At 53.1% G+C, this 20077-nt stretch overlaps 2 protein-coding genes across 7 annotated transcripts in view; one reads left to right on the top strand and one right to left on the bottom strand.

Annotated features, from left to right (window-relative positions):
* Positions 1-7675, top strand: part of GIT2 (GIT ArfGAP 2) — a 33613-nt gene extending 25938 nt beyond the window's left edge. For all 6 annotated transcript variants that reach the window (XM_054996030.1, XM_054996034.1, XM_054996031.1 and 3 more), the window contains 3 exons: positions 1287-1469; positions 5893-5956; positions 7115-7675. In XM_054996030.1, the coding sequence (XP_054852005.1) occupies positions 1287-1469; positions 5893-5956; positions 7115-7327 (460 nt within the window). In that variant the 3' untranslated portion in view covers positions 7328-7675. The remainder of the gene's footprint in view (positions 1-1286; positions 1470-5892; positions 5957-7114) is intronic.
* A 3604-nt stretch (positions 7676-11279) lies between these two features.
* Positions 11280-19022, bottom strand: TCHP (trichoplein keratin filament binding). The gene is made up of 12 exons (XM_054997104.1): positions 18380-19022; positions 17313-17523; positions 16575-16631; positions 16212-16280; positions 15859-16032; positions 15343-15455; positions 14149-14215; positions 13351-13523; positions 12843-12924; positions 12538-12723; positions 11746-11889; positions 11280-11434 (listed from the first exon to the last, which is right to left on the bottom strand). Exons 1-12 carry the CDS (start codon positions 18568-18570, stop codon positions 11402-11404), a joined length of 1500 nt encoding a protein of 499 aa, XP_054853079.1. The 5' UTR covers positions 18571-19022; the 3' UTR covers positions 11280-11401.
* Between the last annotated feature and the right edge of the window lie 1055 nt (positions 19023-20077).

The raw sequence follows: 20077 nt of genomic DNA, 5'->3' as shown, positions 1-20077 counted from the left end.
GAACCCCACAAAAAAACCCCTACTCGTTTACACAGCTCTGTGTAGTCACATGGTAATTGGTGGATCAGCAGGGGGGGGGGGAGATAGTGGGTTGGATCCTGTGGATTTGTTCCGTTAGCAGCGGCACGCAAGTCCTCTGGCAAGAGGTTTTCTGCTGTCATCGAAGGCTCTTGCACCAGCGTCCTCGTTAGCAGAACAGATGTACGGGATCTAAGGATGGAAGATGTCTGGAAATTGCAAGGCCACAAGGGGGAAAAAGAGGTTTTTTCTCTCTAGCTTTTTACAGGGAAAAAAATGAGAAATTTGGGGGAACCTGAAATACCTGCAGTCCTTATCAACACTCAGTTTGTTTTACTGCTTTAATAACAAAGTCTGTTGTATAAAATTGTACTGTTTGGCATATATATGAAAGTATCCATACTTTAGTTTTCTACAGGCAAAACTGTGAATGTTCCCAACATTGTAGAGAGGGAACTGGAGGTTGCAGCATCCTGGGCTGCCTTGTTACCCCAACCGCTCCCTGAGCCGGGTCTGTCATGTCGGAACGCCTTACGTGTGTACGGACCAGGCACAAATCCTGTCCGAACTGTTCTAGTCTAATGGATACCTGAGGGCCAGAATTGTCCCAAGTGATCCAGAGAACTGTAAGGGAGACAGAGTACTTAACCAGCAGGTCACCTTTATTAACCTGAAAAGAATTACAGATTCAAGGACTAAGGTCTGAAAAGAAAGTAAAGCAAAATACTGGACAAACCATTCTGTACCCGTCTTGGAGTGGAGAGGCCCAATATCTTAGCTTTCTGTAGCAAGTAGAAGAGAGTGGGAGAATTATTGATAAAACAGGAGGGCTTGTGTTGCCCTTGAGTTTACCTGGAGCCAGAACTTGGGATACAGGTTTATGACTGGCAAAAAGCAGAGTCTCCGTGTGATATCCCCTGCCCCATGGATTGCTCTGGGTTTCTCCCTCCCCCTTGTTCTTATCTAATGCTGTGGAGTCTAAATTCTTCATACTTATACATCTCAAGTGAGCAAAACATTGTCTTAAAATCATTTTGCTGATTCCAGCAGAGGAAACTGTCATTTAAATTTTGTTTGGTGTTCCCCAGTATTTTCTGTTTTTCTGCCGGAAGCTAAAAATAGGTTTGTTTCTAAATTTTCCTGTGCCTTGGAATTTCTATCCGGGTCTAATATGCAGTCCTCTCATTTTTAAAGCATTCTGGTTTGGTTGCCTGGAAGTGACCCGGCAAGGAGGTCTTTCAAGGTTGAGCATGTGTGTGTCTTGCCAGGTCTTCCAGGAAAGCTAGACAGCGGAGTGCCCTCTGGCAGGGGGAAGGGCCAGTCCCTGGGAGCAAAGACCCTGATGCCCACGCCAGCCTTCCCAGCACAGAGGACGTCATTCGGAAGACGGAGCAAATCACCAAGAACATCCAGGAGCTCCTCCGCGCAGCTCAGGAGAACAAGCACGACAGGTGAGTGACAGGAAGGAAGTGCTGCAGAATTCAGCCCCTCTAGAGCAAAGGCCCCCCTCTGGACAGGAGGTGACTCGGCCTGCCCATGGATAAGGCAGCTTGCCCGTCAATTGATTGAGCCTTGTTTGCATGGGCCAGTTTCTCCTTTTTTAAAAAAAAAAAAGCAAGCCTAGGAGGCTGCTGTAATTTCCAGCCAGCTGTCAGCTTTTTGTCCTCCACACACGTCTTTCACTGAGGAAATTGGTTGTCCCTCCAGTCCCAGCCGTCGGCCCACGGATGTGTAGCTTCAGTCCCTCTCTGCAGTCTGTTCTGCACAGCCGGTGTCCTCTCACATTCCTCCCGATTTGGGGGGAATGGAGGGGCAGAAGCCACACTGAGGTCTGGTGGAGAAGTTTTCAGCAGGCACATCATCATGGGCATGAGTGCGGGTTGCGCGTGCGTTGCTCGCTGCCTGGCTCTGCCAAAGCCTTGCCTAGCTGTCATGGTCTGCTTTGCTGTCTTTTAATGCAGAAAAAATACCTTTTTTATTTTTCCCTTTCTCTCTCATTTTTCTCCTCTGGGTGACCAGGCTGTTAGGCCGCGCCAGCGTGCCCAAGCTCAGGCATAGCCTGGGCTGTTTCGGTACCCTGGTTCCATGGGCCGAGCGAGCTTCCCTGCAGCCTCTGACCCTCCGGCAGCCTGACCCCACTTCCTGGTACTCTGGCCTCTGTCCCTGCCTTCCAGGCACAGTGCCCTCTTTCTCTTTCTCTCTGGTTGTGCCAACCCCCCTCCCCCAGCATTGGGCAACTACCGGTTATGCAAGAAAGGATGACGGGCACCCCGGGGGCATTCTCTTCCTGTAGTGTCTGTGGGTGGAGGCCTGTTCCCGGGCTCCCCCCTCCTCCTCATGCTTTCCATTGCCTCAGTTGTTCAGATTGATCATTTCTGCATCTGAGTGGGGGGGGGGAGGGAGGGAGGGACTGCACGATCAGCAAGACGGACCCTCTGTACTTGCCGTCCTTCTAGCCCTGGACCTCCCCCCACCCATCATCAGAAACCCAAGATGCACTTTCGGTGCTTGCCCTTGTGGAGTTCAGCCCCAAACCCAAGTTTAAATCTTGCTGAGTCATTATCTTGGGCTAACCTGCCTCATAGGGTTGTTGTGGAGAGAGCCAGTTTGGTGTAATGGTTAAGAGCGGCGGGACTCTAATCTGGAGAACCGGGTCTGATTCCCCACTCCTCCACTTGAAGCCAGCTGGGTACTCTTGGGTCAGTCACAGCTCTCTCAGAGCTCTCTCAGCCCACCCACCTTACAGGGTGATTATTAGGAGGATAATAATAACATACCTGTAAACTGCTCTGAGTGGGCATTAAGTTGTCCTAAATCCGAATGTTGTTATTATAAAGCAGCAAGCTAATATGAGCTCCTTGTAGGAAGGGCGGGCTAAACATGTGATTGACAGATGGAAGCCGCTCTGTTGGGAAGCCCTGAATCCAAATGAAGAACCCTGTGTGTGTCTGTGAAGCCCACAGGTTTGGAGCTGAGGCACCAGTCAGAGTCCACCAGAAGTACCCAGCCCCGGGCATTGAGGAAGGGGTGGCCACACTTGGTCCCATGCAGCACCCCGTCCTCTGGCACAGCATCTGTCCAGAGTCTTGCAGGCTCACTCCCCATTTAGTTTGTGATGCTCTCCTTGCTACTGGAGCGCAGACCTGCCACACAGGCCTGTTCCGTGAGTGGCCAAGCATCTCGACAGCCTTCCTGCATAATCGTCCGTGCCTCCCTCCCTCGTGTGTCTTTGTTGTCTTGTGTTCAACACCTTGGCACCTTCTGAATAATTGACTTGCCTGTGGTTTAAGCTTGGAAGAGGGTGTGGCGGTCAAGCATATTAGTTGTGGTAAGAAGAACATGCCTGGCTCTTGCTTGTAGACTAACTCACAAAGGTTGGTTTGATGTAATCCTGGCCTACACTCTCACAAGCAGCAGCAAGGCCTGATGGCTAGCACCAGGCTTGGTTCTTGGCTGCACAGAGGAAAGTCCTTGTTCACCCGTGAGTCCAGGAGGTGGCTTTGGGGTGGGCCGGCTCTTTCCGAACTGCTTTCTTAGCAACAAGCACTTCCTCTCCCCCATCCAGGTGGGAGACGCTTCTCCTTCCAGTGTTACGTTTTTTAAAACACACCTACATTTGGATGTTTGAGGCATCTGCCCCAGGGGACTCTCATCGCTCAGTGGCTGAGCACCTGCCTTTCCGTGCAGGACGTGCATGTTTCAGGTTCTTAGGCACTTCAGGCTCAGCAGTAACATCATTTATCAAACGAATCACTTTGAAAGGACCGAAATATTTCCAGGCCAGTTCTGTAAACAAACAGCCAGTCCTTTCGAGCAGTCAGGTCAGAGTACCTGATCTTCTGAACAGTGTGGATTGACAGGTCATAGGCAGCAATTAAAGGACACAGTTAGAATAACGTTCCTGGATGGCACCATTAATGCCAAACAGCAGCTGGGGAAAGGATACCCAGGGCCGGAGCTGAGTCTTTCCAGGTATAAACAGTTCTTACCCTTCAGTGTATAGTGGAAGCAAACTCACTGTGCCCTTTTTTATGGCCTCTGCGTTAGGATGTTATGAACACACCTGCAGGAACAGAAATGCAAAACATAGGCTGTGGAATGATTTTCTCACAAGCTTTGAGCAGTCCAGATCAACGAGTTTTAATTGCATAATTGGAGGCCTCTCCAAATTCCGTAAGCGTTCGGCTAGAGCACCTTCCTTTGTAATTTGGGCGGCTGCTCTTTGTCCACACGTTGGAAATACAGAAACCGGCAGTAGCCGAGCCGCGTTCCACTCAGTGTCACGGGAGACGCGCCGCTCCCTTTCAGGCTGAGAGCAAAAGGCAGTACCCGGCAGTCTTGCGTTGACGGGGCTTTAAGATCCATTTCCGTTGTGCCGGAAAGTACAGAGTCACTTAAAGCCAAATGGGTCAAGCTTTGCCATTGTCATCATGGGCACACCAGTTGTGCCTCCTGCTCCTCCGTCCTTAATGGGGCCTGCAGAATGGCTGCCTGTTCCCCAGCCACAAAACAGGATCGGCCTGACGCACAGGGCCGTCCGGAAAAGGGACAGACAGGGCTGGCACGCTGCTTGGAAGCGGAGCAGCCGCCAAAGCCCCTTCCGAGCCTCTTTCTGGAAGGCTGTTCTGTGCCATGAGCATGGTGTGTTCGCAGAGGCCGGCTCCTTGCTGTGACGGATGACGGGGACTCCTGGCCTGGCCTGTTCATGCCTCAGGCGGACCCACTGCTCTTTTACACTGTTGGGCTTCTCTTCAGAGGGACGGACAGGCAGACTTGGAGCACGTTCTCAGCACCAGCGGTTCTGGTTCCGGATGTCTCATGCGACACGCCTAGTCTTGCATTGGCACCTGTCCCCTGAAGGGTGCTGCACCCTGAATTGCCTCATGCCTCTTGAAATGGCTCATCTTTTCTTTATGCAATGATGGGTGGTGGGGAGGAAAGAACCACCCACTCGGAATGGCAGAATCTGGAAACAAAATCTTCAAGGAGTCAAGTCCTGCCATCTCCTTCTACTCCGCTAATCTCCTGCGCCTCCCCAGCAGCTGGCAAAACACCTGCATGCCCAGTGGGCTTTTCTCAGGAGGAAGTGGAATTGCCAGTCAGAGCTGCCAGGTTTGGCTTCTGTTCTTTGCTTGATGAGCCCTCCTGCCACGTTTCAGACGGTAGAATCTGATGGCTGTGAAAGCCTTCGACAATACATCGGTAGAATCTGACTTTGGCAACAAGGGCCCTTCTGCACAGCTCCTGCACTTTTCAGCCGGGATTCTGCAAGAGAACTTCCCTCTGGGCAGAAGCCATGATGAGTTTGGTGTGGCTGCATCCGCCCTAGGCCACCAGGGCAAATCTGGAGGTGCAGCGTCTTCATTTTTTCCCCACCCTCCGCAGATTCTGATTTGCATAAAAGGAGCAAGAAAAATACACTTTGTCTTAGCTCATCAAGATAAAAGCCAAGCTGTGTGGCCAAAATAAATCACATTTACATCAGCATCTGTCCCTTGGATCAGGCCCGCAGTGAACTTTTAAAATCTGTGTTATATTTTGTTTTATCTCCCGTGTACGTGGATCCTGAAAAAGGAACCTAGGTTTGGGGGCCGTTGCATCATAAAGGGCTTATCTACCCTCCGCCCATCCATAACTGAAGCAACAGCCCCCACGAAAGCCTGTTTTTCCTTTTGCCTTCTGCAGCATGGACTTCCTTGGCCTTGTCCCATTGCAAGCATGCTTGTCTTCCCTTGTGCTGCAGTGCCCCTCAGTGTGCAGAGGGCCTGGCCATGTGGGCATCCTTGTTTCAGGGTTTGACTAACTTCACTTGCTGTGGCTTTGGCGGGGGCACCTTGCCATCATTGAATAACTACTTCCTGCCTCTTCTTGCAGCTATATACCCTGCTCGGAAAGAATCCACGTGGCAGTGACGGAGATGGCTGACCTCTTTTCAAACGTGAGTACCCCTTGCTGTCTCAAGTGGAGGGAGTTGATGTTCCCTGCCTCCCAGTTTTGCTGGCTTGGCTTCTTGAGAGGGTGAAGGCATTTGGGAAAGGACTGGTGGTACCCTGAAGGTGCATTGGGTGGCAAAGGGTCACACAGTTGCTCTGAACATGGGGAAAGCAGCCTATGAAAAGAGTTTTCCTATGACTCGTCTGCTGTCAAACGTTCTTTGCCTCTTCTTCTTTGCCACTTTGTCCTTTTCAGGCTGGTTGGGGGAGATTTTCTCCCCTTTAATTAGCAAAGTTGGATTGGTATGAAGTAGGGAGAAGCCCAGCCTTTTCCTGCAGGCGGCCTGGTTTGGCTGTTTTTCTGATCGGGACAAGCTTCCTGCTTGGGGCTAGGCCTGACGCTTCTTGGTACCGTCATGCCGTTGCCTTCCTGCTCTCACTTGGAGGGTCGAGGCGAGGAGAGCAGCAAGTTCCCTGTCTGGCCTCATGTCTAAGCCGAAAAGTGCCGAGGGGGTGTCTTTACCTCCACCTTCTTCTCTTCCTCCTTTGCTATGAGAGGAGGGTAGAATATGTACCTCGTCTCCTCCTCCTCTTCCTTGATCCCGCCTTGATGTGGCCCTCTTTTCTCAGGCCCAGTTCCACTCCTCACCCTCACCCCCACATCTTCCAGTGCCCTCGGCAATCTGTTCAGTCTGAACAGAAATAAGCATACTCTGTCTCCGTCTGGCCGTTGGAGCAGGGCGGATACTTTTGCGTACCTTGGGCGTATGCAGTTTAATCCTTTTAATCCCGCAAATTAATCCTCATTTTAATCCTGCCTACCTCCCAGCCAACAAGTTTGCAGTTGTAAAGGAGGACAGCTCTACTACTGACATTACAACCTGGGGCCTTTGCCAGTTGCATAGCACTGAATTGGGGTGTGCATCTTGTGGCACGGAATTGGAACTGATCAGGACTTCCTGAAACTTGTGTCTGGATGTTCACACAGGAGTCTTGGCTATGTTCTTATGTCCACACTTAACCTTTTGGTTAAGTGGTTAAGGACCCGGGCCTCTTGCAATTTCTGGGGTGAACTGTTAGGACTCTTTACACCTCTGTGCATTCCTACCCCTCAAAAATGGCTGGAAATGAACACTGACTTCAGAGTGCTCTCTCTTCCCCAGAAACCTAAATCGGAGCTCGTGCGGCCCTCCCTGCGCCTGCTGACCGCCAGTGCCTACCGCCTGCATTCCGAGTGCAAAAAGACGCTCCCCCCGGAGTCCTGCCCAACGGCGGACATCCAGCTGGTCACCCAGCAGGTGATCCAGTGTGCCTACGATATCGCCAAGGCAGCCAAGCAACTGGTCACCATCACCACCAAAGAGAACAACAACTGAGGCAGCAGGATGTCGCTGGGCCTGGGCCAGGACTCCTCAAAAGGTGGCTTGGAAACCCAGTGTGTTTTTAGGGGAATATTTAAGATGGTGCATTACCATTTTTTAAAGGAACTTCAGTATTATTTTTGCATGTTTTCTAAACAGTTGTTTTCCAGGATTCATGTAGCCCACTGCCTTATTTTGTGCCTGTATTGCTGGTGGGAGGGAGGGGCGTGTGTGTGGGTTTGAGTCCTGTCTCCACAGCACCAGCTCTGGCAGGGTTTATTAGGAGGTGGGCGAAGAGCCATACCTTGTGTTTTTAAAAGCATTTCCGAACATTGATGCACATCTCAGAGGCCAGGCGCCTCTCCTGGTGTCTGTCAGGCAGCAGCTGGACACTCTTCAACCACTGAAGAGCTCATACCACTAGCCTTGGAGGCCACAAGAGTCTGTCCCACCCGTGTAATCCATTGGCATGGCTTCCCGAGACCCCCTCCTGTGCTGAAGGAACTCTTACTGGTCCTCTTCAAACAGGGATAGCAGCCATCTCTCCCCTTTGATGTGCAGCCAACCTGGGCCAGTTGTCACCCTCGTTTCTGGGAGGCCGAATCAACTGAAAGTGGACTTCCTGCAGTTGGACATGGGTCATTGTCTCTCTCCCCACTGCAAGCAGTCACTGCTGCCCTTATGTCCCCCCCCCCCCCCGAATTTTGTATCTTGCAGAGATGGCTTGTGGGAGAAACAGTACAGATTTGCGGCACTGTGAATATCCAGAGAGGTCATTGGTAGAAAAGGGGCTGGCTGCGAAGTATGGCTTCACACAGACTGAAAGGCACATGGAACTGGCTGGGGCAGTCGCCCAGGAGTTGGGGTGAGGGAAGGGCTCGCAGCTGAGGGACTAGCTTGTGCTGGTCACGGGAAACAAACCTCCTTCTTGTGCACTTCTCCACAGTAGACCAGCCCTTGTTTTTCTTATGCATAGTAATAATGGCTACTGGAGCCCTTGTTCTGGCATTACATTTCCATCTGGCACTATGGGTACTTCTGTGCATGTGGCATCCTAGGAAAACGTAAGGGCCAGGATTTTGATGCCAGCACGTATTTTATAAGCAGTGGAAAATGGGATGGCAGTGGGGAGGCTTAGACCCTCTTGGAAAGTTTGGGAATGCCTGTTGTTGGTGGAGAAGTTTGTAGGAGATGCTTGGACAGCAAGATCAATGGATTGGTTGTTTATATAGTATGTTCAGATGAAGGGCATAAAAGACGAGGACTCTGAAATTATACAAGGTACAAGGGCCATTTCTCTTAGTTCCACTGAAATCAGTAAAGCCTCAACTTAGTTGTAAGAAATTTGCCTTGTTGGTGAGACTTCAGCATGGCTGCGGATGGAGGTCAACCACACTTCTTCCCGTCTCTGCTGTGAGGGTTTTGACACCAAATGGCTGAAGGCACCTGTGACACTTCCCATGGAACGGCTTGACACGGTATGGAATCTAGCCGGGGTCGCAAAGCTCGTCTTTCTCCTTCCCCCAAGCAAGGTACCCAAACAGCAGCTGGGTAGTGCCACATGTGGGAAATGCTGTCTATCCAGGCAGAATTTCAGCTGTGTGACTGAATTGCTGGCTGAAGAAATAGCCCCGAGTCTTGGATCCAAAATAGCCCAAGTCCCTTAAGATGACAAACCGGGGGTGGGGGGTGGGGCATGCACATGGCCATGAAATACCAGGGCAGCCTCCACCAGCAAACCCACCCCCCGGCGCATGGCACTCTTCTGTTTTCTGAGAGGCTTCTGGGAAATGTTCTATATGGGTTGTGTGCCCCTTCCCCCCCCCCCCCCCGGGCACAAGATCTCTCTGGCTCCCACTCTCGGTGAACAAGGCAGCTGCTTCTGGCTCCGATACGAGGATGAGAAGGGGATGTGGTGTGCGGGACAGGCACCAGCAGCAAATGAAGGGCAACCGCGGGCGGAGAGAGAGGCGAGGGGTGCTTCCTGCCAGGCCGGTTGTAGCTCGCCACAGAGCCCGCTGGACCCAGGGAAAGGCTCTGCTGGGACTGACCCGGCAGCCTGTGTGAAGGCAGGGACTTATCGTGGGGTGTGCTCCCTCTGCAGAGATGCACTCAGGGTGGGGGCTGACTGGCCCTCACGCCCCTCGCAGGAAGCAGGTGGGCTGCTTGTGCTGCGACTCCAGGTCTGCGCAGGGCAGGTAGGGAGCTCCCGGTGTTTGTAAGCCTTGCTCCAGTCCATTGAGGGGTTTGTGTGTGTGCGCGTGCGTGTGCGGTTTTTAACCTGTTGGTATTTATATTTTTTAAAAAGTGCCATAATATTGTTGGTTGCTGATGTTACCTTGTAATTAACAACCTTTTAAAAAGTATTGTACTATTTTTGGGTTAAAAGAAAAAATTGGAAGAACAGTCCTCGTTTGCATTCCTTCTTTTGCCCCTTGCAAGTGTCACACGTTGAAGCTGCAGCTGGCCTTGAGGGGGCCACCGAGAAAAGTCAAATGCCCTTGAAAATCCAGAGTAGAATGAAATTGGCCGCTAGGCAGGATCTAGGAAAAGGCGAGGCCCTGATCTGGACGCGAAGCAAGGCTTGCCTGGCAGCAGATGCGGAGCACGTCTCAGTGCCCCATCCAGCTGCCCAAAGGCAAGAGTCTCTCAGTCCCTTGGCCCTCTTGCTCTGTGGTGTGCTCCAGGCCCTGTGTTCTGTGTAAAAGCATCAGGAAAGAGCACAAGGGGTGGGGGTGGGGGTGGGGGAGACACATGCATACCTTTGAAGGAGCTTTAAAATTCACACGCTCCTTCAGCTTCACTGCCTCTGTCGCCCACAAACAGGGGGAGCTCATGGTCTAACTCTGTCCCACAGTTAATGCAAAACACAAAGCCCTCCTGCTCAGTCAAAATAGCTGATCTTTTTTCCCCATGCTGGTGACACGCTCTTGAGGGCTGGCTGCATAAAACAACATGCGGTGGCTGTAGTCACACTAACCTACTGCCAGCACCGCTGTAACTGCAGCCTTAGCCAGCCAGCAGAGGATATATGGGCAGACGCCAGAGGTGGAGTCCCTGCCACGCCTTCCTCGAAAGGCTGCAGCTGCACGCAGCTGTGTCCCGGCCAGGGCTGAGAGCGGCAGCAGAGATGGCGTAGGATTGGAGAAGACGTGGCAGGAGAAGGTTCCCTCGAGCTCATTCTGGCTATTCTGAGCAGCAGCGACTCTCCAAGGAGTCTGGTGGAGCCTTTCGACTAGAGAGGATGGGGACTGAAGGGGCAAAGCACACACGAAGCCAGTGGCCTGCCAACCAGAGGCCATGACTGGCCGCGAGCCTGAAAGAGGCAATAAAGCTGGTTTCTGGAGAGCCAGTTTATGCTTTTAAATAAAGAGAATAAAAACTAGGGTAGATGTTTGGGGGGTCCTGTCCATTCTGGCACAATTCCTCTGCCCACAGTTCACAGCACAATCATCCCAGTTCTGATACGTAGACCCTCTTCTGGCTGTAAGGCTTTGAGACCCTTCCCTAGGGGAGGGGGCCTATACTGGGTCTGGGCACAGCTACCTTCCACCAGGATAACTGCCAGTAATCTCCAACTTGCCACAGCTGGAAGGAAAGCAAAAAACTTACATGTGTTTTCACATCTGATCCCCAGCCTAACTAGGAAGTGCTCCAGGACCCCCCCCCCCCGCCTTGCTTGGTAAGGCTTGGGCTACAGCAGTTTCTCTCCGCCCCCACCCCACCCCCACCCCACTGTGGGTGCTAAAGGAGGCCAGAACTGGGATGCTGTGGAGTTCCTTCAAGAAAGCTGCTGAGCAGGGGAAACATCATTTGGCTTGAAGCTCTGTTGCCTGCAAAACCTTTTCCTGCCTGGCCAAGAAGCCGGGTGAGTGTCAGTGACCTTCAAGGGAACTGGGCTGGCGCTTGCAGCAGTGGCAACCTACACCTCCAACCGCTGAACTTGGGACACACACAGGACTCCTGATACCTTTTAGTACAGACTTTGTTAAAAACATGTAAACTGAAACTCTCCAATAGGGGCACACCTAGAAAACATCTTGCCAGATGCAGACTCCTGTTGCTTCCCAACAGGAATACGGGTCCTCCTTAGGTCCAGGCTGCCTTGGGGTAACTGTAGGTCTGGAAGAGAAAGGCACCAAGACCATCTCTCAGCACTGCCACGCAACATCCTAGCCCCACACTCACCCCTCATGCCCCGAGGACAGCCACAGCTTCACCAGAGGGGCCTCGAGAGAGGAGAGGCCTGCAGCAGAAAAAGGCAGGTCAAGGCTGCTGTGGTGTTCTGTGGGCAGAAGAGATGACCAGGAAGGGAAGGCCGGGTAGCCACTGGTCCCCACTGCAGCCCTGAGTCTCGGGGCTACTCTCTCCCCTGCCAAAATGCAGCTGGGCTAAGGGTGGCGTCCAGTTGCCCCGGCGCAGCCCGGCCTCACCTTCTTGCGATAGCCCTCCTCTGCCATGCGCTGGGCCTCCAGCCTCTCCCGTTCTTCCTGCCGCTGCTCCTCCCGCTGGGCCGCTGCCTCTTCCTCCCGCTGGCTCCGCAGCTCTTCCTGTTCCTGCCGCTGGCGCTCTGTGAGCTAAAGAGGGTTTCAGAGAGAGGCTGTGACAGCCACTCTTTCAACAGTGCCCCTCTTCCTGTGGGAGCCTCGCCTCCCTAGCAGCATCTGGTCGCACCCCGTATCAACTTCCTCCACTCTTCAAGCTCTCACGCCGCTATTCACCCCACCTAGCCCCTTTTTTCTCCTCCTTCCTCTCCTGGAGCAGTTTCTGTTTTAAGTTCCAAAACGGCCATCTCTTCCTACAGCAGAGTTTTCCACACCTGGAGGCTCTGCGTCGTTTCCTTGCTGCCACCAACCTTACTGCTCATTACTGGTGCCTCATCCCACCACCACACGCACAACTCGGCCTCAGAGGTTCTCTATTATTGCCCAGAAAAATACCCTGGCCTCTCTTCAAATCGCATAAATCTTTCGCCTTCTCTATTACTGCCCAGAAAGCCCAGTCCCCAGTCCAGCGGACTGATCAGCCAAAGGATTCCAGGAGACAATATTAATTAGGCTGCCCTGCAGCTGCGGGATGATGCCCATCCCCGGTTATGAGAAGAGGGAAACGAGCAACGGAGGCCTCCGGTTCTAGGCAAATGATCTCGCAGGCCAGACCTCAGTCAGCTTCTGCACATCAGCCAAACACGGCAGGGGCCCCTGCCGCTCTGCTCCTTGTCCCACCTGGGCCTCCAGCTCCCGCTTGCGGGCGGTTTTCAGCTCGGCCTCCTCTTCCTTCTCCCGCTGCGTCAGCTGCTTTGCCTCTTTGAGCTCCTGGATCAGCTGCTCCCGGTACTTGACGGATTCTTCCTGAGCCCGCCTGTTCAGCTTCATCTTCTCCTGGATCTGCTGCTGTCTCTCTGCCAGGACCTGTTAGAAGGGGGAAGGGAGAGATGAACACAGAAGGGCCAGCGGGGACTCCCACTGGTCACCTGGTGCTCTGCACAGGAAGCCAAGTTGACTTCCCCCACCTTGCCAAGAGCTCTCACCTCAGCCATGAGCCTGTCTCGGGCTATCCGCTCTCTCTCCCACTGTTCTTCTCGCGTTTCCCACACTTGCTTGGCTTCCTGCCTGAAAAACAAGATGAGGAAACAGTCCAAGGAATGGAAGCCAATCGACCTGGGGTGACTCTGCTTGGGCTTTTGTGGGGAGGGTCTCCCAACCTATGCCGGACACCTCTCAGCATCTGCTGCTGCCTTGAGAAAAGACCCAGCCAGACGCAGATGGTCGCAGGGCTCTGCGAGTTCTTCAGGAGCTCTGGCGTCCCTGCCTGCTGCTAGAGTGACTTACCAAGGAGAGGTAGAGTGCGTCGGAGGTCAGCTTAGTTTCAGCTCAGGATGGCAGCACAGCCGGAGTAGTGCTGCTCTCCCCGCCCCGCAACAGGAGTTCCGCCTGCCAGCAAGCCAGGCTTCGACCACACACAGGGCAGGGCACTGTACTTGGATGCTGGCCAGCCCCTCTTCCAAGTTCGTTGTCATCCTTGGTCTCCAGCCTCACCTGAAGATGGTCTCCAGCTCAGCCTCACGTTCCCTTTCCAGCTGCAATTGCTCCTCAATCACCTTCTTCATCCAGGCGACAGCGGCGACGGCCTGTTCCCGCCGGGCAGCCTGCAGGCACTGATCCTTGTCCTCCTCTGCTGCCAGTGCCAGGAGAATCCGCCTGTCCTTCTCCTGGCGGGGAAAGGCAGTGTGGAAACAACTTCCCCAGAAGCTCCTCCAGGAGAGAGGGGAGAAGCGAGCTCTCCCCTTGCCCATCTGCCGTGGCACACTCTCTAAGTGGGGCCAGTCAAGTAGCAGAGCGCCTCTCCAGCTTCCAGGCCAATCTGACAGGTTCTCCTCTGAGCGTGCGTGGAGCAACAGATGGCCAAGGGGAGCAGCCTGCGTCTCCCCTTGTGGACCTTTCACCTATTTCTGTATCACAAGGAGCAGGTAACTGCCAGGGCTTTAGTCTGTAGCTGTTGCAAAAGGAGATGCGCTAGAGAAGAGGCAGTAGAGCAGCGGCACCCTTGCTGCAGGGCATGGCTCTCAAATGCAGGTTTTGCTCCTCCCCACCGGCACACCCAGGGTGGTTCTGCAAATGCACTGGAGGGACTGGGGCTCAAACCACTTCCAGTCATTGCCAGTCCCAAACCACGTGATGGTATTAACAAAGGCGAGTGCTTCTGACCAGGGGCAGAGTATGGCTCCTTCACCCTCTTTCCCACAGCCTACCGGGATAGGCCAAGGCAGCCAGCCTGCCTTCAGCCCACAGCACCTCTCATCGTTCCTTAGAAAGCTTAAATGCCGCCATGCTTACTAGCTCTTCCTGGATCTGCTGAGCACGTCTCTTCATCTGAGCTCGATACTGATGTTTCAGGAAGCGCCTGGAGGAGAAGAGAAGGCCCATAGTTAGTCAATTCTCCTAGGAGCCAGAGAAAGCAGCAGCAGGGCTGGAACGTAAACTGCATTTTCTTTGCCTGCAAAGAGCTAAACCTTGTCTGGAACCCATATTTCAATCCCATGGCTCAGCGTGCAAACAGAGAAAATCAGAACTCCTCTGAACATGTGCAAAGTATCTTTTACCACTGGGAATCTCCCAACAGCAAGGTTACAGGCATGCTTAAAGTTTCTTTTTTTTTTTTTTTATAAATTTTTTTATTTTTCATAACTACAAAACACTACACCAGACTATCACAAGGAAAGGGAAGAGGGAAGGGACAAAGGGGAGTGGAAAAAGAAAAAGGGGGGGGAATGAACTACAAACACTAAACACTACACTTCAATGTTTCCCTTCATACTGTCATAATACAAAAATAGCTCCATAGAATAATGATGGAGTGGTTAATCATACAGAGAATAAACATTTCAAATTCTGATTAAACTTTCCTCCCCCTTCTGGGTCCAGGACGCAATTCTCTCTGTGCAACTGCTGTTGCGATGCTCTCCTCCCCCCCCCCCCCTCCGGCTCCTCCTTTTCTTCGTTCTTGGTGCAGCAGAGTTCTGGGTTTTTATTCTCAAAATCCTTTAGTTGATCTTCTGATAATATCTTATAGGCCTGATCTTTATATCTGAACCATATTCCTTCCGGGAATAACCATTTGTACTTTATTCCATGGTCCCTCAGAAGAGCTGCAAACTTTTTATATTTAAAACGCCGTTTCCGGACTAGAAATGGAACGTCCTTCAAAATCTTGACTTTCAAACCCATAAAGTCCAAATCCGCATTGTATGAGTTATATAGGATGGTGTCCCGAATCTTTTTAGTTGAAAAGTCAATAATGATCTCACGAGGCATGCTTAAAGTTTCTGATCTTTGCTGCTTCTCCTTTCAGAAATGAAGCACAACACTGCCCCGCTTATTTTCACAGGTAAGCTAAAAGTTGTCTCTATTTCCTAGTAAATGACCACAACATCCAAGCCACCACTGAGCCAGAGACAGGAGGCTGCATGGCAACCATGTCCTCTCTTTGGATCGCCCCCCATCTAATCCTCCTTCAAGGTGTCTCCGTACCCGAGTTCAGTCTTCTTCCTGTTCTGCTCCGTCTGCTTCCTCTCCTCTTCCAGGGCCTCCAGCTCCCAGTACTGCTTCATCAGGCTCTCTTCCTCCTCCTTCAGCTTTGTTGCCTGATTAAAAGGAGAGCAGCCAGAATCAGCCACTGCCTCCCCTCCTTCCCCCAGCAAAGCTTGCAGGGAAAGGAACTGCCCCACTGCTCCTTGGGCCCCTTTGCCTGCGTTCCACCAAGGCTAATGGCCCTCGGGTGCAGCTTGGCACCAGGAACTGTAGCAAGCTTATGTCCTGCAACAGCAGGGAGGCTGCCGTTGAAGCACATCCTTGCTAGTTGTGCTATAAAAAAGTCAACCAGGGCTCCCTTTCTAAGACAAATCTGACGGCATTTATACTCGGGCCCCCCCTGGAGTCGCCACCAACAGAAACAGGTGCCCAGGGCTGGAGTTGGCACCAGCTCCAATTCCTTCTCGTTCAGCCTGGCCCAAGAATGTGCCCTCTTCAAAAGCCGCAGGCTGCAACCTCTGCTTCCCGCTGCTTCAGCTCTTCCATCTGTTGCTGAAGGAACTTGGCCTGCTCCTTCTCTTCCTGCTTCCTCCTTTCTGCTTCTCGCTTCATCCTTTGCAGGGTTTCCCTCCGAGCTGTCTCGTATTTATTTTCCAACTGGATCTTCTCTTTCCGCTCAGTGGCTTCTTGCTGGATTGGAACCAAGCAGAAGGGTTAGCCCCCATGACACGCCCTCCTGTTGCCCTCTTGCCTGAGATGGGGCAATACCGTAACTGGAAACTCTCTTCGGCCCGACGGCCACGGGGAGCAGGACTGGGGCCTAAATCAACCTCTGCTCCAGCAAGGCTGCTGCTAAAAGTCTGGCCTACCTGTTGCTTCTGCGTCAGCTGATCCCCCCATGCCTCCACCACGTGCTTCTTGTGCAGTTCAGACTCAACCTGAAGAAAGGATGACAGAAAAGGTGGGTGGGCTGATTCCTGCTGGTTGCTTTTTTGCTTCTGTGTTCTGGGAGAAGCAGCTGGGAAGGGCCAGAAAGAGAAGGCCACAGTACGTCTCGCCTAATGCAGAGAAGCTGGGAGTCTTCCTCAGCAGAAAATGAACCTCCTTGGCACGGCTCTGAAATGGCATCTGAATAGAAAGGATGTCTGAAGGCTGGGGGGGGGGGAGGGGGGCGCACAGTAGTCGTTGGGATAAAATGCTCTGGACAGCAGCTGTGGCAGGCTGGTTCCTACCTCTCTGAGCTTAGCACTGTTCTTCTTCCAGCATTCATGTAAAAGATCTTCTGCAATCTGTTAATAAAATGAAAATATAGAACCTTCCTGAAGCAACATTGCAGCATGAGATAACTTACAACTACGCCCGTCAGTTCTTTGTGCAAAATTTAAAGCCATCTAACCCTTTCTCTGTAATATAGAGAGGCAGTGTGGTATATAGGTTAAGTGGGGTTAGATAAGTGCTCTGGACAATGGCTGGTTCCTACCTCACTTAGCTAAGAGAGCTCTTTTCAACTTCAGATGAAAATATCCAAGGCCAAGCTGCTCACGAGTGGAGAGGGGCCCTCTCGAAAAATGGCTCCCTTTCCGAGCAGCTGAACATTGAGGTAAGAAAACAGTTCTGGGAGCTTGGACAGGGCCGCAAAGGCAACAGAGCCCCCATGGGAGGCGGGAGCTAGCAGCGTCCTCTGTAGTCCTGTCCTCTTCTGTGGGTATCATTAACTTTCCTGCAAGAATGCTTTGCAGCGGCAGGAAGATGCTTCCCTGGCTGGAAAATTTCCTCTCGACACCCTCTTAGGAGTATCGACTACCTCCTACTAACATTTGCTAATCTGAGGGGGAGTGAGCAATTTTCCCGAATCCCAACTAATGCTACAGTTCTCTCTATTAGCACCGAGGCGGAAGAGCTTCCAAGATCTTGCACTCAAGACCCTGGCACAGGCACGCTTGGCTGACTGAAGCCAAGGCCAGACAGACCTGTTTCCTCTGCTCTTCCCTGGCAGACTTCAGTGCTTCGTTCTTCTGCCTCATCTCGCTCAGGCGCGCATCCTTGTCCAGGTGCAGCTTCTGCAGCTCTGCTGCCAACATCTCACGCTCCTCACACAGCAGTTTCTGCAGGCGTGCGCGCCTCTGCTCCAGCCTGATCTGCTTTTCTTCCTTCAGTTTCTCACGGTGGTAAGCAGTCATGCTAGCAAACACACACAAGTCAAGGAAGGAGTTGGTATCCTTGCTGCAGCCCAGGTGGAAGGTTCTTTTTCTAAGTTCAGCTTTTGAAACAACCCATTCTCTCAGAGGCTGCCTCAGAATGGTTTGGTTGGTGGTTTGTTTGCAACCTCTACACGTCACCCATTTAACAAGAAGTTTGTGAGGCAGTTTGCAGGAACTAACTACTAGCCCACAACAACATACAAGTCATTGAGTGCTCTGCTCCTACTACTGACCAGGAATGACCTGACGTCAACACTGAGGGTTTGGCTACCCCAATCAGGCACTCCTAAATGTGAGCCTTGAGGCTAGCCAGAATCTCTGTCTCAGGGGTTGGAGATTCTAGGTCCTCTTAGGCTGTTTTAAGAGAGCTTCAGATGGGTTAAGACACCCATTAAGTATGGCCATGGGCAAGTCATTACCGCAGGCTCCACCATCCCTGCAGCAAAGGAGGGTGTTCATGAGTTACCTCGCAGGACTGCTGGGAGAATGTGTGTGTAAAGCACGGTGTGTGTAAAACAGAGTCTGGTCTCTGGCCAGCCCTGAGCTACTTCCTTCCAGACTGAGATGAGATTAACTCTGCCAGATGTTCTGCCTTAAGCCTCGATACATTACATTTTAATAATAATAATAATATTTGATTTATATACCGCCCTTCAGGATAACTTAACACCCACTCAGAGTGGTTTATAAAGTAAGTATAAAATTCCTGCCCCTGCAGTGCCTCCTCCATCTCCGTGTTAACAGAACAGCACAGTGGCAGAGGCAGCAGTGGCAGAGCTGACATGGGAACTAGGCCCCGGAGGGGGAGTGAGAGTTCCCATTTACCTACCCCTTACCTCTGTTGATAGGATTGGCGTGAACTCCACTGCGCCTGCTTCAAGCTGTGCACCCCTGACTCTTTAAAATAGCGGTGGTGGAGCTCCCACTGCTGCCGGAAGTGGGCCTCTTGCTCACGGTGGCGTACAATCTGCTTCTCCAGAGCTCTGTTGCGGCTGATCCAGAGTGAAGAGAGGGTGGGCAGCGCCATCTGGGCTATAGGCGCTGGCTGAAAATTTCCAACCTAGGTCCCAAGTGCAAGAAAGCCTGTTAACACAGAGGTGCCTCCGCTGCAGCCTAGCGCTCAGCTCCATTGCTCCCGCCTGCTGCCTGCCTGCAGCTTTCAGGCATAGGAAAGCATTGACTGAGATCCTTTGGCGGCAGATGGCAGGGGCTGAGCCTGTGCCCTTCTACTTGCAAAGCACAGGGCTGATGCGACCAGCTCAAACGGGGTGCGAACCTGCATGGTGAGAGAGGTCATGAAATGAATGAGAAGGCTGAGTGAGCCTCCAGTTGCAGAGGCAGCGTACCTTCGTGTACTTGCTGACGGAAGAAAAGCAATTTGGGGGAGGGGCTTTGAGGGGCTTTCTGAAGAAAGGGAGGATATTTTGCTTGCTTTCCACGATGCAGTACAACCCTCCCCCCTCACCAATACGGCTCCAAAGGGCCACTGGAAACTCCAGGAGATTTGGGGGCAACGTCTGGAGAAGGTGGGGTTTGGCGCGCCTCCGCGGGGTATACAGCCCTGCAGTCCACCCTCCCAAGCTGCCCTTTGCTGCAGGGGAACTGTGCCCTGATCTCCAGGGGAACTCTGTGGCCTGGAGCTCAGTTACGTTTCCGGGAGATCTCCAGCCACCACCTGGAGGTTGGCAACGGAGCCGTGCCGTCCGCTTGAAACCCGCCTTCCCGTCGCGCTGGGAGCGGCCCTGCGCGGAAGGCCTCAGGCGCCCGAGCGAGGCCTCGTGGCCGCCGCTGCCCCCATCCCCCGACCCCGCGGCGGCGGCGGCGGCGGCTGCTGGGAAGGGCGCCCGTCCGCACGCGCTCCGCTCTCCCGCCTCCCTCCGAGGCCGCTTCGCATCCCGACCTGAGCGCCGCCGCCGCCCTTTCCAACGGCTCCGCCGCTTCCGGGTACGCCGGCTCCATGGCAACGCTTCCGGTCTGCGCGGCGGGTGCCGCGGAGGGACAAACGTCCTCCGAGGCGCGCCGGCTCGAATCCTCGCCGCGGAAAAAGCTTTGCGGGGCCGCCTGCGGAGGGGCCGGCCAGGAACGCCCTGGATGCATGAAACGGTGCAAAGTCCAGCGGGCTTACCCGAGAGTAAGCCCCCGTGGTCTGAACGCGCCCTGAAGCATGCACACGGGCGGGGAGGGGGGGCTCTGGCAGGACCCCGAGGAGGAAAAGGGGCCCCGGCGTGGGAGCCTGTCCAGGACGGTTGCCAACCGCCAGGTGGGGTCTGGAGATTCCCTGGAATGGCAGCTGATCTCCAGGGCACGGAAATCAGTTCCCCTGGAGAAAGGGGCTGCTTCGGAAGGTGGACCTGGCAGTACTAATTGCCACTGAGGCCCCTCCCCAGGCTCGACCCCCAAATCTCCAGAACTTTCCCAGCCTGGAGTTGGCAGCCCACATTCCCTGGCTGGCTGCTGGCAGTGCTTGGACAGAAGGGTTTGGCCTGGGTCTCGCTCTCCACTCTTTCCCCAGAGGAGGGATGAGCCACTTGAAG

This window comes from Eublepharis macularius, chromosome 13 (genome assembly GCF_028583425.1).
Source record: "Eublepharis macularius isolate TG4126 chromosome 13, MPM_Emac_v1.0, whole genome shotgun sequence".
NCBI lineage: Eukaryota > Metazoa > Chordata > Lepidosauria > Squamata > Eublepharidae > Eublepharis > Eublepharis macularius.
The sequence above is the reverse complement of the archived record's forward strand: the minus strand, read 5'-3'. Positions and strand labels throughout refer to the sequence as shown.

Bases quoted from the DNA above. Each gene is read 5' to 3' on its own strand.
- TCHP (XM_054997104.1), bottom strand. From the start codon at position 18,570: ATGGCGCTGCCCACCCTCTCTTCACTCTGGATCAGCCGCAACAGAGCT. The intron at 17,524-18,379 runs GTAAGGGGTAGG...TGTGTTTGCTAG, and splicing joins CGCCAATCCTATCAACAGAG to CATGACTGCTTACCACCGTG. The intron at 16,033-16,211 runs GTAGGCCAGACT...GTTCCAATCCAG, and splicing joins AGCTGACGCAGAAGCAACAG to CAAGAAGCCACTGAGCGGAA.